Source organism: Anser cygnoides, chromosome Z (genome assembly GCF_040182565.1).
Source record: "Anser cygnoides isolate HZ-2024a breed goose chromosome Z, Taihu_goose_T2T_genome, whole genome shotgun sequence".
Taxonomy (NCBI): domain Eukaryota; kingdom Metazoa; phylum Chordata; class Aves; order Anseriformes; family Anatidae; genus Anser; species Anser cygnoides.
The window spans coordinates 78,540,609-78,557,925 of NC_089912.1; the positions used below are offsets into that span (position 1 = coordinate 78,540,609).

At 37.7% G+C, this 17,317-nt stretch overlaps 2 protein-coding genes and 1 pseudogene across 8 annotated transcripts in view; 2 read left to right on the forward strand and 1 right to left on the reverse strand.

Annotated features, from left to right (window-relative positions):
• The window catches only part of LHFPL2 (LHFPL tetraspan subfamily member 2), a 139,777-nt gene extending 131,852 nt beyond the window's left edge, over window positions 1-7,925 (forward strand). For 6 of the 7 annotated variants that reach the window (XM_066988982.1, XM_048055029.2, XM_013190871.3 and 3 more), the window contains one exon: window positions 5,583-7,925. In XM_066988982.1, coding sequence (XP_066845083.1) covers window positions 5,583-5,839 — 257 coding nt within the window. In that variant the 3' untranslated portion in view covers window positions 5,840-7,925. The remainder of the gene's footprint in view (window positions 1-5,582) is intronic. The other variant, XR_010827956.1, reaches the window with a different exon arrangement.
• LOC106042091 (uncharacterized) lies at window positions 5,891-7,925 on the forward strand (annotated as a pseudogene).
• A 5,190-nt stretch (window positions 7,926-13,115) lies between these two features.
• The window catches only part of SCAMP1 (secretory carrier membrane protein 1), a 38,540-nt gene continuing 34,338 nt past the window's right edge, over window positions 13,116-17,317 (reverse strand). The window contains exon 9 of the mRNA XM_048055028.2: window positions 13,116-16,080. Within this exon, the coding sequence (XP_047910985.1) occupies window positions 15,916-16,080 (165 nt within the window). The 3' untranslated portion in view covers window positions 13,116-15,915. The remainder of the gene's footprint in view (window positions 16,081-17,317) is intronic.

Sequence of the window (17,317 nt, forward strand, 5' to 3'; positions counted from 1 at the left end):
TCGTGCAGCTCTCACCCCCAGCACGCGGCGTGACACACAGATGCCCGTCATGATTGACCAGTTTGTTGGTCTCCTGTGATGTTAGCCTAGCAACGGTACAGCGGAGTGTAAAAACCAGCAGAAACAATTGCTCGCTGCAGTTCTAGGCCCTTAGGAAGGGGAAAAACTCTTGCAGCACAGATTTAAAAAAAAAAAAAAGTTTTCTTATACAAAGATCATTGCTGAACTGTCTTCAGAATTTTCCCTCACAGCAACGCACTGTCTGTTCATGCTGATATTTCTTAGTATGAGAAGTGGTTTTGCCTAGGTGTTTTAGGAGGAGGAAGCTGCTTTTATATCATTTCAACATAGAAGGGCTAGTGTTTAACTGGTTGTCTATGTTGTAATCAAGAACAGACTAATAATCCTAACAAAATTTAAATCTAATCTAAATGTTCTATTTCTTCAGGCTTCTCTTTGAGTGCAGGTGCCTCGTAATTGATTACATAACATTATGGGGGCAAATTCCCTACAGTGAAACATGGGAAAATGTTCTCTGCTGACAGACTTAAAACAGGGAGTTTTAGGTGAGTTATCTGGAGATAAAAAGATTTTTTAAATAAAGTTTCTGCTGTTTTTCATAAGCACATGACCGTGTTGTGCAGCCTAGTTTCAGATCTCTGTTTTAAGGAATCCTAAGAGTAAAGGCATAGGAGTGCTGGCAGCGACCAACAAGAAGTTAAATGTAAGTAATGCTGCATCCACTGCAAGGCAGCTGTGCGAAGAGAGAGGGGGTTAAGTCTTTGACAGAGCACGCTTGAGCCCTGCAAGCCTGTATAGGAACGCAGTGGAAAATAGCCTCATGTCATGTTTTCAGAATGAATTTGTTCCTCCCAGCAGGAGAAACAAGCAGCAGTAATTCACAGGTAGATGGCCGTGAATTAAAATTAATTTACTGTATGTTAGCGACAGGAACTGAAAGTATTCCTTGCGGAAAACTTTCCTTCAGAAAGGAAAAAATTTTGTTCTCTGTTCTTGATTCTGCCTTGAAGATTGGCTTTTGTTCAGATACACTGGGACAAAAGCAAGAAATGATTTATTAAGAAATCATTATCATCATAATCTACTGTACTCCTGCCAGATCCATCTTAAGGCAAACTGTCGACAGGAGATAATTGTTGCTTCATTAGATTATGCTGACATAGTCATACAACACAGAAATAAGCTTTGTACTTCTATGACTAATGAAAATTTAAGTGCTTTAATCTTAACTTACAGCATTAAACAGCTTAGAAAGCCGCAAAATGCGGATTAAATACAGAAGGAATATTTAAATATGTCAAGTATAGGAGTGACAGAGTCAAATTCAAGACTTGTAAGAGTTAATTGATCCAGAGAGTAATTTCTTTTATGTGATTCAGTAGATTGTGCTAGGAAGTGGTCTTGTGTCTCTGTGCGCTGTGATTATGAATGGAGGCCAAGGACGAGCCATTTGGCTCCTGTTCCAGCACCTTGTGAGCTCCAGGACAAACTCTGCCACCTTTCATTCACTTGCTCCTGGCTCCATGTAGCCCATTCACTGCCCTTCTCCACCATCCTTCTGTGGGCGCTTCAGAAAACAAAACCAAGTACCGCCACACTGCCTTGTGCTGTCCATAAATGTCTGGAAACCAGTTAATCCTCATTTTCCCTCTGTCTTGTTGCAAGGGAGGCTATGGACATGATGAAACAGTTGCCCGTGTGCTGCTCAGGGTTATCTCGCTTGTTTCTTGCTCTCTGTCTCTGCGTGCCTTGTCTGAAAAGGACGCTGTCAGCTATTGGAGGCAGAAACTATGAGCAGAGCTGCCAAGCTCTGCAGGAATGTGAATATAAATAACAAAAACGGGAGAGATGCAGGCAGGTGAGCCCCAGGGACTGAGCAGCGGGCTACAGAAAGGCGGAGACACAGGCAATTAAGCAGAGTTGTAAGGGACCTGGCCAGGCTGTGCCCTGTGGACACTAGCATGAGAAATCAGTGCTGAAAATTTACCAGTCTGGCCAGATGCTATCCTGTAATTGTTTTTTGCTCAACTGTAGCTGCTTGCATGTGTGTGAGATGTAGATCAAGGCTACGGCACTAGCCACAGAAACACCCCTGTGGGTTTTGCATGCTGCTTAAAGTGGTTGTGCAGCGACCCTTCGGTTAGCGGTGAGAGCACACAGAGACTGAACTATTCACATTGCATTTAACCATTTCTTCTGTTTAAAGTAGAGCTTGACTTTCCAAGAGCATCACAACCTCTCCTGTCTTTGCTACCACTAATACACCTGACCTTGTTCTCTCCCCATGAGCATTTTTCCTTTCCTTCCTTTTGCATCTGTGCTTCCAGAAGCACAGAGCAGTTCTGGTCTCTGGAAGTTGCTGCTCTGGCTACAGGTGGTTGGACAGAGAAGTGCCTTCTTCTGCTGACTTCTGCTTTAGACCATGGTTTGCTCCGAGGCTGGATGATAAGGAATCTTCCATCCATTTTGTTTAAGCAACAGGAACCACTGAGATGAGCTCTGTAGCATGTGACCGTCCCTTCTGTAGTCACTGGGAAGCAGCAGACGAAGTTCCTCCTGGTCCTTTACTCGAACCTCCCTTTCTGGGCAGCCTCCATGGGAAGGGAGAGTCAGGAGGGTACCTTTGAACCCTGCACAGCTCCGCCGATGCCCTTTGGAGCTTTGAGCTGATTACACGATGAGGTGTCCATTCCTCTCCGCCTGCTGTTAGTCAGTGTGAAACCCAAGGAGTGCCATTTCTGTTGTGGGTGCGTTGGGTTGGCTTAATTGGATAATCTTTATTAACTTTCCCTAGCAAGTAGGAACCAGGTATTACTGAAATTACAAACGACGGTAAATATTAGTGATAGTGGGGTGTGTTCTCAGAAGCTCTGTGTCTGCACTGAAATGGAGTAGAAAGGAGGTTCAGTGGTGAAAACTCTCCCTCCCCCCTTTATTACACTAGGCCAACGTGATTCACAAGTTAGCTATCTGAAGGGGATGGGGGGAAGAGGTGAGAATCTGGGCTGTGGCCATGGTCACAGTTAAATTTTCTCAAGATCTTTTCAACTGAGAAAGTGGCTGTAGTTTATCCAATTGTGGGCTGCATTCAACATTTCTTCAGGAATTTTCTGTACCCTTAAAAAAAAAAGTCTGAATTCAGTAATGTGCTGATGACTACACTTGACAGCAGTTCTGCAGCCTTTTGGTGGTGGCTGAGTTTTGGGTAGTGGCTTCTCAATTAGGGCAATACATCTCGTGAAACAGTAGCTTTCAGGGGTCATTCAGTGCTCTATTTTTGGTTAAAAGAGGTGGATGTAACTTCTCAGTCCTGCCATGACTCAGCTGGAAGCTAGTTTGTAGTTAAACACAGGACCTCCAGGTTTGTTAGTGATGGGGTGGTAAACGTCAAAAACTTCCTTGGCAGCAGCAGCTACAACGGCATTTCAGGCCTGGCTTTGTAATTCAGTGCTGGTGATTTTTAACTAACAAAGGGCTTGTGATCATTAGAGAAAATGGCAACTGGAACATATTAATAATGTACAGCCAGAAAAATACATTGTTTAGTCATGCTGGTTACGCTGAACAGGAAACTAGTGATGAATTGAGGAGAGGAACTGCTGGTGTTTAGTCTGAAACGGCTGCTGGGCTCAGCAGGATGAAAGCACAGCTTATCCAGGTCCGTCCAAGATAAAGCAATACTTTACACTTAATGTAGTTTGGCCAATCAGACAGGAAACGCTGCACAAAATTTGTCGCTGGTTCTTAAATGTAAACAGTGATGAAATCCCTTCAAAGAGAATGGGTATCATTCACTAGCAGATTTTGCTGCCCTCAAAAATAGTGGCATTTAGTTCATTCATGCCAATGTTGTTCTATCATCATTAGAAAAATATTGGATTAATGACTTCTGTGAAATGTCTGGCATTTACAGACATTAATTTTACACAGTTGGATGATGTTTTTGCATTTTATGTATATTCTATGCTTACTAGCAAGGACTCAGCTTTTCTTAGGAATTATTATTTTTAATTTGGCTGAATTTCTTTAAACAAACAATTAAGGAAATCTAATGTACTGCAGAATGGGCTGTTCTAGCTGAATAGAAGATGGGAACAAGTCTTAACAGTTGTTCTTGGTAATCTCTTAGTACAGAGAAACAACAAGACTTTTCTATTTCATTAGCTAGTAGAAATTGTGGTATAAGATGAAATCTATGAATGAACCAGTGCCACAAATAAAAAGCACAACTTTCAGCTCACTTACAGATGATGGTAATACCTTTACCGGCTATCAGCCTCAAAATGCCAGGCGCAATAAAGGGCTCTACAGTGCAGGACAAATAAATCAGGTGTACTACTCCTGTGATTTGGAAGGGCCGTGTTCATTTTCTGAATGAATTGGTTGTCTTTAAGCAAAAACTGCTTTGCGTAATTCTTCGTGTTCTTCTGAGTAAAATTTGAAAGAAAACTGTAGAAAGCAAATGTAGATACATATGACTTGTCTTCATGTTTAGCTATGTACCTTGTAGGAAGGAGATTAGTTTTTAACTCGCTGTGATTTTTAGCAGAGTTTGTATGAAAGCACTACAACCCCTACCATACTGCGCATTTTGATTAAAGCACTAACCTTTGTGCAAAGATGCATCATGTGTACAGGGACTCCAGTATGACCTTTTCATTTCCTAATGAAGCCCTTCACTGCTTGGGTAAAGATTGGTCCTCAGAGAAAACTATCAATAAGAGAGACAATCAGATGAGCAAAACATCTCCTCTGAGCTTTTTAATTCCAGACAGAAGCACAATAAATAAGTTCAAGTGGTTTAGCAAGATCCGGAGCTGAGACTTTTGCTTTTGCATTGCTAGAAACATTCTTTCCTGTGTAAGTTCTGCAGCAGCCGATCACCTCTTTAGAAGAGCCCAGTGTTATCCACACACTGGCAGTGGATACTTACCTCCATTCATTAGTGGCTGACTCCAGAGTCTCTTCATTGCAGAAGCGTATTGAAATTGCGGGATGATTTTTCTACTACGTCCTAATGTGGACATGTAAGGAGATGTTCTATGAGATTGTTTTTTCCAGATAAGAAAATAAATATAGGACAAATCCAGAGGAAAAGGACAAACATTTATGAATGACTAAATAAAGCTAAATACAAATTTGTAAGTTGATGCAAACATTTGTAGGTATTTGAAATGTGGAATTATGACAGTATGTAGAGATGCTCAAATGTTTGCAAGCTCTGTACACCTAACAGTAAGTAATGTCTGAAAACAAAGGATGGGAAAGGAATACATAGAGTAAAATTAACAACAAGGTAATTATATGTATATCCATATATATCCATATAATGTAGGATAGTTCCAGTTTTAAACAAAATGCTGCGAAGTAAATACTACAGTGATTTAGTATTAATACAATTAGTAAAGGAAAGGTGGATGAAGAAGAGTTGTCTTCTCCCAGTTCTTACTTATGAGTCAGTAGTAGTCATTATAACTGTTAGTACATGTGTTTCATTTGGTGTTACACTTATCTTTTGTTAAACTTCTGTCTTTTCTTTCTGTTTCTGTTTCTGTTTCTAGGCCTCTTCCTTATCTTAGGCTTGATACTTTACCCTGCAGGTTGGGGATGCCAGAAAGCAATAAGCTATTGTGGACATTACGCTTCTGCTTACAAACTAGGAGACTGCTCCCTGGGCTGGGCTTTCTACACTGCTATTGGTGGCACTATTCTGACGTTCATCTGTGCGGTCTTCTCGGCGCAAGCTGAAATTGCTACATCCAGTGACAAAGTGCAAGAAGAAATAGAAGAAGGAAAAAACCTTATCTGCCTCCTTTAACTCCAGTGGGAAAAATACCAGTGCCTGGATATTAGTTTTCAGTATAATTGACTGGATAAGGAGATCCACTTACCAGTTTCCACCATTTGTGTGATTGAGCCCCATGCAGTCCAGCCCTGAACTACTGAAATGGTCTTTCTTCCTTGCTGGGCAATGAGGATCGAATAAAGGATTCTAAGAAAGCAGAATGTAAATACTTGGGAATTTTTTAGTTTCATTATATTATCAGGACATTGTGGAATATACTAATCAGATTGGGGATGTGAGGAATCATGTATACCTTGGGGATACTGTTATGACTGACAAATTCTGATTGATCGGATTGCCTTGCCCACCTTGGTCACTTTGAAGAATTTGGATTTAAAATAATAAAAACCAGCACATTTTCTCTTATATGGAGGAGAAGCTTATTTTAATTAGGCTTTGTTTCCAAGGGCTCCCCTCACCTGTGACTATTTCACCACCACCTGGTTTGGTACCATATTTTTCATTGAGGTGCTTTTTGATATTGAACTTCCTTAAAGTACAGTGCCTTCTCGGAAGTGTTAAGATGATGGAGAGCAAAGCTGACGTGACACAGTTTACATTAATCTTTAAGCAGTTAAAGTTGAATCCCTTTCTTCAGCTTGAAACTTACAACACAAGATGCATGCCCCTTGTTGTTTAGCAGGTAAATTATTTTGATTTAGACTATGCACAGAAGCTGTTGTTACACTGGCTTTCACTTGACTCTGATAAAATTGTTAGAAATACCATTTTACCATATGTTCGGCGAAGTATTTTTACAGCTACTCTGCTTTTGTTTGAAACCCCTGAAATCCCAAGCAGATGATAATTCCCCACAGCACAGCTTAGCATTATCTTGTGAATGCCAACAGCTGGGAAGGGGCTTCAGACTCTTCTACAAATGCAGATCAAATGTTGGACTTCAATGGTATTATTCTTGCTCTTGCCAGTGAAACTTCATTCCTAGTCTACAGATCAGTATGTCTCATGTCCCAAAGCCAGCTGAGTCCTTAAGAAATTTAAATTTTTCAGGAAGTCATGCCAAATTCTAAATGGGTGGGAAGATCTTTTCCCATTTTTTAAACCACATGTAGTATGGAAACTTTTCCAACTAAATCAGCAGAAATAAAACAGACCTTGCCACAAATGACATTCTCTTCTCAAAGGCAGTTGGTTGCATTACTTGTGGTGTCCCATCACTTACTAGAACTGCTTATAAAAACAAATCTTAAAGGTATTTTAAAAAAAGGAATGATGCAACTGTGGCATAAGAGCATTGGGAAGAATTCATGTGAGAAGTAATTCTCATGAAATTTAAGTGAATTTTAGACTCCTCATCTTACTTAGTGGTAATGTTTCACATCATCCAGTAATAACGATGCTCTCTATCACTTCACTGTATAATGTGAGCAGAGATTCCGGTTTATCGCCAGGTCAGTCTATCAAAGTGTGCCATTAGCTATTTATAAATATTAAAAATCGTTACTCTGCAGGTAGAAGACTAACTTCTATACAGTGCTCCTCCCCAGTGATGCAAAATACAAGACTGATTCAGCAGCCACTACAGCAAGCACAGGCCTAGCCTTGAGCTAGCAAGCAAGCACGAGCAGTCCTGGTGTTGGAGCACCCCTTCAGTGCCTGCTGAGCCCCCCAGATGCTGCCTAGGCCTGGCTGACCTGTGCAGCAAAACAGCCTCAGCTCCTCAGCGCCCAGCCAGTGCACATCAGTGCCCACTGCGTGTTCAAGCCACATGCCAGATGGATGCAGAGGTGACTGCTGAGCCACTGTTCAAAAACCAGGATTAACTTCTGGCAATATTAAAAAGGGATTGTTTTAATCTAGCCTCTTCTTGCATCCACCTGTTGCTCCAGCCCACTTCCACCACAGTCTAGATTTTAAAACGGGTAATTTTATTCTTAATATTTAGTTTTAAAAACACAACACCAACAACAAAACAACAAAGTTATTGTCTGCAGCTATTTATGCCAACCAGCTGCACAAAGAAAGATTTAGTTTAACAGATCAAAACTACTAGTGCAAACTGGTGTCCGAGGACCAAAAAAAAAAAAAAAAACAAAAACCAACCCTCACAGCCATATTGTCCTGTCCACACTTGTGCTTTTCGTGTTTTTCCTAGACACACAAACATCCCTCTGAAGGGCATGCATGTTACTTGTACTTGAAGCCCAGCACAGCTGCTGGCTGGTACAACACATCCGTCTGGCGTTCCTCTTGAGCCCTCTACTGGAGTGCACACTACCGCGGCTGGGGCATTAGCTCAGTTGTGCTTTTGTGGACAGTGTAATGGGAAAAGAGGGGCTAGTAAGAATAAGAGTAGCCTATAAGCTGTTGAAAAAAACGAATTACAAATTAGATTTAAAGTTTTAGCTTGTCTTAGGTGGGTAGCAATCCAATGTCAATGTTGCCACTGCCAAGTCTTGAGACTATATTATTGAGGAAAATGCTGCTTTGGCTTCAACACTTGATTAGCCAGAATAAGGTCAGTTTTTCCAAATGTATGGAGACCATATACTGCTTTGCTTTAGATGTAAATCATGAACAACCTTACTATACGTGACTAGCCAACCTCTGCTACGATCTACAGCAGGCTTAAAATTTTTAATATTGGGGTTTTTAAATACAAAGGAAGTATTTTCAGTGGCATGTTTTGCTTTTGTTCGCATTTGTAACCAAGAAAAACCAGCTTTTCTGCTTGTTGCTGGTATGCTATCAACCTGCTGTGCAACAGCATAATCAACTAACTTGCACAGGTATCTATGTTCATTACATAGCACAGATAGAAGACAGGCTGGGAAGAAATACAGCAAAAAATTAGAATTTCTTTTCTCAGGGTTCTGTTTTTCTAGCAAGTGATAAGGTGGTATATAGTGCAGCTTTTTTTCTGGATGAGTTTATCAGATGTAGGGTGCACTCATTAAATTTGACAGCTGTTTAAAGTTGTTCCCGAATGTCACCTCAGCAGCAGCTTTCAAAGATGTTTCCCCCAACCAGCCCCATCACAACCCAAAAAAAGAGGAAGGAGAGAATTCAGCTTAAAGCTAAATAAATTTCATGAGGGGGACTGCAGAGTGTAACTGCTTGTTAAAGTATATGCACTGCATAGGATCTAGAAGACTTTGCTGTGGATTCTTTAAAACCTGTGTGCCAATTACTTCAGTTTAATTTTTTTTGTGGTATTGAAGAATTCTTCAAACATCTGTGGTTTGATCAACTTTGTAAACTTATATTCTGTAAAGTGCCATAGACTTTTTTTTTAATTGTAGCATATTTAAATATATATATATATATACACAAATTTGTGTGAGATGTGCAATAACAGGAATGTCTTTTTTTCATAGTTTTTGCTTTTAAACAAGATATTTGAAAAGGGACTTTCCCAGGGAAGAAGGGGCTGGAGGTTTGGTGGTGTGGACAAACTAAGGATAGACTAATGCATTAGAATTATGGAGTTTGAGGATGAATAGAACAGTAACAGTAGCTTAAAGATTTAAGAAAAAAATATCTTCTAGAGGGATCTAAAATAGGTCTATGTAGTACAGACAATTGAAATGTGAAACTGTAGCCAAGCCTGGCAAAACACAATCTAAAAGCTGAAAACGCTCAGCAAGGTTTCTTCATGTGCTTTATGCACTGCAAAAAACATTGCTACTGAGCTATTTCCTGTTTGTCTATATCACCTTTGTATCTATTTTACTCAATAAAGTTCTCTGGATTCTAAGTTTTTTTTCATCCTGATCATTTCAATTTTGCATTGTTATCCCCCATCAGAGTGTCTCACTTGCCACTCATGGTCGTAAATGAAGAGGAGTTAGTCTTCCTTGAAAGCTGTGGGCACTGGTGCCTACCACAAGGGAAGGACAGATCCCAACAAAAGCAGATCATGGCAGCAACATATACACCACAGCCACTCTCTACAGGAAGAGATGCTGTGCCAGTCCAGCTAGATGAGATTTTGAGCCATGGTTTATTTGTGGTACTGTTTTTTCTGTTTTTGAGTCACCACTATGTACATTTGTTAGCACGAATGATGTACCTAATGTGTTACTTTTTAACCTGAAAGTCAATTAAAATGTGAGTTTTTCAAACTGTAACAGGAGTCTGACTATCTTAATTCAAACATATTAAGTATGTTTAGCCAGAGCAAGTTTTCTTTAATCGTAGCTTTAATAGCATTTAAGAGCCCAGCCCAGTGATTTTGTTAGTGTTTTAGGTTTCTAACTGACTTTAACCATTATTACCACCTACTGATCAAAAAATATGTGATTTGAAACTGTAGCTATGCATTATACAATACAGTTGCATTAAAGAGACTTTCTAATTAAATATGTCTGACATGTATTTCATTTTGCTACTAAAGCACTGTAGCTCATTTCTCATGAAAAGAGGGGTAGAGAAAGTTATAAAACAAAAACTGCTTAATCACAGACCTTGAAATAGTATTTGACACAATGCAATATTAGTTTTCACCTGCAACTTGACAAACACTAAAGAGAGGTTATATATTGCTCTCTAAGCAAATTTATGGCAGAACCAGGGGCACGGCTTTTGGTAGTTCAAAGAAAAGTTGGGAAGTCTTTTTTCTCTGAAAGTTGTTAAGGTCAACTTCTATTAAATATACATTGACATCAACTAGATTGAATTGAGCTTCTGACACTTTATGAACTTCCAAAAAGTAGTTCTTGATGAAAACTTGAAACATTTTCCTTGTCTTTTAGAAACCTACAGTCCAGAAAAAAATAGAGGCTAGGTGCTACTCAGTGAATCACTACTTTAGGCGCCCTTATGGATTTCAGAGCAGGTGTATATATATATACGTACATAACGCATTTTACAAAAACAAAATACTGCAGAAAGAAAGCTCAAACTGCACTTTTTGTATAGCAAAAATCTCGTTTTTTTTCAAAATGATTAATGTAAAGGGAAATGGGGAGTTCAGTTCTTAAAATGTGTGAATTCCTATAGATTGCTGTGTTCTGGTAAATTGTTTCCTCAGTTCCAGCTAGGATTAGAATGGTGATGTAATGAGAAAGTGAATATATATTATTAACTCAGAGACAGGAGTATAAAGACGTTGTCTTGCTCCTATGATTCATTGAAAGCTTGTTTTCAAACATTCTTTTTCTTTGATTTACAGTATCCACAAAAGTGAAATTCTGAGAGAGTAGCAATCAGTGCACCCTAACCAGCTTGAAGTATCACTCTGCTGCAGTAAGATCAGTAGTTAATTTGTTCTGAGAAAAGCTAGTAAGAAAAGTTAAATTACATTATTCCAACTACTTTCAGTTGATCCAACTACTTCCAATTGGTTGCTTACCTTGGACAAAAAAATATGACCCCACTACCCAAAACAGGATATCTACTTTTTCTCTTAAGCATCAAAAATGCATGCACAGAAAAGCCAACAGCCCTGTACTGCAACATGGCAACATGTGCTTTGGCATGTGTGCAATGACTACCGCTCAGACAATACATGACTGGTCAGACGCAGCTCTTTTTTAAAAAAAAAATGGACTGGGCTTTAGCCAGCACATTCTACCCAGTTTTAAATGGACACTTCTGTAAAACAGAAAAACTGAGTGAATGGTCACAAGCAACTGGACTCTAAACCGGGTTGTACATTAGCCCTGTTCCAAGCACAGTGCCAATTAATGCCTCAACCTCCAACCTCAACATCAAAAATCAGCCTCTGAAATTTCTCATCTTGCCAGCAGAAGGTTTCCCTTCCTGAAACATGGGGTACAAACGAGTAAAACCTGGTCTTCTCAATGCTTTCTACAGCAACTGCTTGTGCTGAAGTGTTCTCCTCATATGACTACCTAGTCACCCAATGAAAGTAACTTTTTGGATGAGCTGTATATGCTTTCATTAAATTGCTGGACAATTAATTTCTTTTTTTCCCCACAACCCAATGTACAGTAGCATGATCCACAAGTCATACCTTCCAGCAACACTTTTTTTTTTCCTCACTTGTATGAGACGTGGTATCTAGTTTAATCCTATCATGAAGTTAAACTAGTATTCTGCTGCAGAGATAATGTATCTGAACTATTTCTTCATTTTTTTCTACTGATCAGAATAAAAGATATTTGTAGGCATAAAATTAATTTGTAGGGAAAAATACAAACTAAGTAGTACATTTTAAATGTAACTGAGTGAAACCTAACACTTCCTTTTCTGATTATGTGATCCACTGTGTCTTCTTCATAAGTTATAACCAGAATGGTCTAGGTGCATGACCTTTTTTTTTTTTTTTTGGGACAGAAGTATCTTTCCATAAGTATCACTGAGTTATTTCTAAACACATTGCTCTGCTCTGTGCTGTTTTCTGTGTGTGCTTGCTTTCCCAACTTAGAGCTCACAACCTCCTGAGGTAAACTAGTCTTAGCTATCATCTCCCCACAACAGCACTTGAATTGTTTAATACTTCTGATTATAAAACATGACTATTACACGGTGCAATTGTGCTTGCCATTTACAAGAAAGTTCAAAAACTGTTCCTTTAGTCTGCCACTGTCACCCTAGATTTGTAAATTACAAAGAAACAGATTACGTTAATGAAGAACTTCACTAATACATGATCTGTGCATGTGCCAGTATGCTCAAAAACTCACATCTACTATTATATCCCAACATAATTTTGAGTGCATTTCTGAGCACTATTCTCTGTATTGCGCATTTGCAAACAGTAACTACAACACAGCAGTCTAGATTATTTCATTTTGCCCTTCAAGGAAAACTGGGAAATAAATTCAGTACTAGAGAGTGGGTGTTACAGCTAGTATCGTGAAAAAAATAGTGCCTCAGGAAGAAAGCAAAAAAAACAGCAAGACAGCAGTGACACAGAAGCGTCAATTCAATAGAAATTAGGAAAACAGACAGTACCAAACCAATGCTGTTTTCAGCAACTTCATTTTACTTTCAATAATGTTTTAGGATTCACTTAATAGCTGTAGAATTTCATTCAGTAATGACAGAGCATGTTTAAATTTTAACTCTAACTTCACAGCACAAGTAAGCAGGCTGCAAGTATTTAAATGTTCTTCATAATATCTGAGTAAGCTAATTCTGATTATCCTACTATATAATTTTGATAGTGGCCATTTTACTTTCCCGTTTAAGCAGAATTACAGCATTTATATACAGAAGTACAAAAAACAAGTGAGATTTTTACATAGATCAACCGCCCTGTGTGTCATCCTGAACTTCAAAAGAAAAAAATTATTTCGTTCAAAACTATACAGAGCAAAAATCCAGGAAAAAAAGTATTTTTTTTTTATTCTACGACACTGTGTTAATACAATAAATATACAAAACTTCTGAAGTACTCAGACATGCAACAGAGGGACAGAAGAAGTGTGTTTGTACAGAACCATGACATTCACCAGGATGGCAGAGCATTGTTAGTAATTTACAAAATATACAAACATCCCCAGATAAATAAAACCAACTCCTAAATTACATATCAATGACTACTGACATTCCAGTGTTTAAACTTCATACTTCGTACTCAATTTGCCACAATACTACAAAATGACAACTTAAGGGGGTGCCATACTCTGATAATTAATAAGAGACTGTAAAATCTCATTTTAATTAAGTAAAAAATATTTTAACAAACATCAGCCTTCTGTTGCCAAAGCTACACTCAAACTTTTCTGTCCCTTTTGGGCTGCAAAGTGTCAGAGACTCCTGGTTTAACAAATCATGTGTACGTGGAATCCTGAATTTCACATGTGAGGTTTAAATCTGTATTATTTAACCCATGACGTTAGAAATCAGCGCTCAGTATACTCTGAAAATTAAATCTGTTTTCTCAAAGAATGTTTAAATATTTGCGAAAAAAAATCTACCTGCCAAATTCAGGTTTTATTCCGAAAGGTTTTTTTTTTTCTTCTCCATAATATATTATGCTAATATATGTTATTATATAATCTTAAATTTAATTGCAAGGATGTTGTCCCTGGTATTCATACCCAAGAGCTACCCAAGAGAACTGTTTAAATTAAATTCAAAAGTAATCCATATTTCAGTTCCTAGATAAAACACTCAAATTTAAAAGATTTTGAAAAGAACAATCATGTACTGCTAGAAGCGTGGTACCTGTTCTCAACAGAAAATGAATATTTTGTCTAGAAAGCTTTTAATAACATCCCACACAAATTTAAGTTCAATGCTAGCGTGTCTACTAGTGTAAAATTTTAGAGCCCCTGTATAATAAAAACTAACCAAACTGCTTTTAACTTCATGATGCAGAGAATATTTAGAAGAAAGTATATTTGTTAAAATGATCTTCAGCATAGGTGAAATTGCTACATTTATCCAAATTCAAGTTGGATTTAAAGAAGTTAATAAAAGAAAGGAGGCTAAAGCAGACTAATGGTAATACTGATCAAGGGATTAAGTTAAGTTTGTGTTTTTTTAATGTTATTATGTTATTCTAAATACACCGTAATGAAAAAGATTTAATCTATGAAGGTCAGTCCACATTCAGAACATAAAGGGGCCTCAGAAGTTTATGGCTAAGTCTCACTAATCGTGATTCTTCTTACGAGCTGAATTAATTTCAGCTATGGTGACATTTCACTAGTTTGTGGGACTTGGTCCTTCCTGTTTTCATTTTCTAAAAAAAAAGTTAAAAAACAGCCCAAATACTATGCATAAGACTCATAAGTCAGTCAAGGAATATCAGATAACCTTTAAAGGACAGAAACATTTATAATAAGACCTGATTGAACTCTAGAACATTATTATGTATGTACCATGACTGACTGTTCAGTTCTACTGCACCAATTTAATCTCCTAGGCCTCCAGTTCAATGAGTTAAAATTCGACTTTGTGAAAGATGTATATTTCTCACTTTTCCAACTCAAAATAGTTAGGAAGCTTTTATTTTCAGCTTAAATCAAATCACAGAGATGGCTGAGTTATGTTAAAATGAATTCAAGTATCTGTTAAATGCCACTACTTCAAAAGCTTGATTTTAGACAATATTCCTGTTAGAAAATTAAATACTGTATATTTGGACTTTTGGACAAGCAGTAAACAGAGTGACTGACAAGGCTAGAGATTTAGTACCACTTTCAAACACAAATCTACGCTTAAAAAAAAATCTCAAGCACAACAAAAATACCACTGCATGTAAAAGAGGGGAGTGAGGCAAGAAACTAGTGTTCTATATGTCAATATTCGTTTCTTTTCCAGCAAAATGATTACTCCAAGAAATGAATATTGAAATTAAAAATAGTAAATTTATAATCATGTAGGTCTGTGATTGAAACCATCAGTTAACTTCCTTAAACTGTACATTGCATTACACATCCTGTTACGAAGAATGTTTATGCACCATTGTCATTTCTCACAGGTAGAAAATACTCCATGAAAATAGATATAAACAAAAGCTATAAACTGGTGCAGGTAAATTCTGGACCAAAACACTACTTAAACATGATCGGGTAACTCAACAGTATTCATGCAAGCTTACAGGTTTATATCAAAAAACTTATCCTAAAAAAAAGGAAAAAAAATTATATTTACCCTACTTGTATTTGTACTCCAGCAGCAGCTGAAATTGCAAAAGTATCAGCCAAACCTAACTTACTACATCTCTCAGTCTACCCCACTTCTTACAGTAGAAATAGGGAAAACAGTTATTACAAGCAAAAATTATTGATCCAAAGTGCTTTCCTGAAGTTTAAAAACAAAAGAGTGAACCACTAAAAAACCTCCAAATTCCTAATGTATTTATTTGAACATTAAATACCGCAATTCATTCTCAGGCCAATTTTTGAAATTATTTATCTCCCATAAGATACGGAAGGTTTTATGTTAGAGATAGCAACATTTAAAAGAAGGGGCAAAGAACAGTTATCTTTTTAAAAAATAAATAAATTTATAATAGAACAAACCAAACATTTCCCATTTTACCCATGCACAGCTGAAGAGGAGACAAACATGCTGTGTGTATTTTGTTGTAGGCTTTTAGGGAATATAATAAGTGACTGGAATATAAAGAACACTCGGAGAGAACCGTAATGACTTCCCGCATTTCTCTACATTCGGTTACCCTTGAATGCATTCTGAGCTGCACTGGTTGCTGCTGTTGATGCGGCGTTGGCTGCGGCAGTTTGTACAGTTTTGTTGGACATCACTCCTGTTGCAAACTCTTGCTGTGCTTTCTCGAAACTAGCGCCAGTTGTGCGGTAGAGACCATGCACCTAGGGAGGTGTGAAAGCAATGAATAAGGTGTGCTGAGCCTTCCATTTCTTCGCAAAGTTAGTAGCAAAGTCTCAAACACAAAGCAGAGGTGTGTGGTGGAGAAATCTGGCTTGTTCATGTTTGGGAAGGTCCATAAATGAATCAACAGAATTCTTTTCCACAAATCCTACAAATTTTCATTGCCTTGCTGCATGCACAGCAGCAGCAATAGCAGCTGTAGCAATACTTGTAGCTTTTTGCAGTTTCCCCAGAATCTCATAGGTCTTTACTACATGTACAGTATCTACTGTCTGAAACAACATATTTAAATATGCAAACAGGCTGCATCCTTAGCATTACACAGGGACCATAGCTTGCAGAAGCATCTTCTGTCACAATTTGTCTACAGCTTGGCCAACCCATTGAGTTAGAGTTAGTAAGCGTTCAGGTTAAAAGAAACAGCAGGACACACAAAAAAGTTTTTTTTGAATCCACTGTGTCAATAACATCCTCAAATATTTTTTCTACATCAATTTTTAGAAACATTTTTATTTATCTGATTTACATGTTTACAAGAACCTATTAAGCTAAGCTCTTAGTGAATATAGTATAAAACATACTAATAATGCAGATACCTGTCTGCAAAACTAATGTGATGACCAATAGCTCTGCAAAATAAGCATGGATATTGAACAATATATGGCTTACAAACCCTTCAAACAATACAGCTATAGTACAACAAAATTCAAATCCCCAGTAACTTCCAATTACTTGAGCATTAAAATTAAAAAAAAAATAAAATGTGATTTAAAAATCCATAGCCAATCAAGTCCCTAACTAGCTGACAAAATAAATTGTCAAAAACATCTTTATCCCTGTGAAGCAGTCAAATTAAGGTTGTAACTTTTTTGTTAGAAATTAAATTATTTCCATCCATAAAGACATACCATATCATATCTAAGTATGCAGGGTTTTTAAAATAATCCATATGCATGTGGTAGAAAGAATGTTAAAAAAAAAGTTCTACATTTTTCTTTTTTCTTTCTTTCTCCTATCCCTGGATATTTATGTAGAAAACAAATAAGGAGAAGGGACATCTACAATCTATGCTTATAATTTCTAGCTTACTGTATATAGGACAGAAGAGCCTGGGTATGTGAAAACTTTTAATCATAATTGTGAGGTGGATAGAATTATTAGAATTGCTAGCACGTCATATGCAGAATTCTCACATTTAATCAAAACAACATCAAAAGC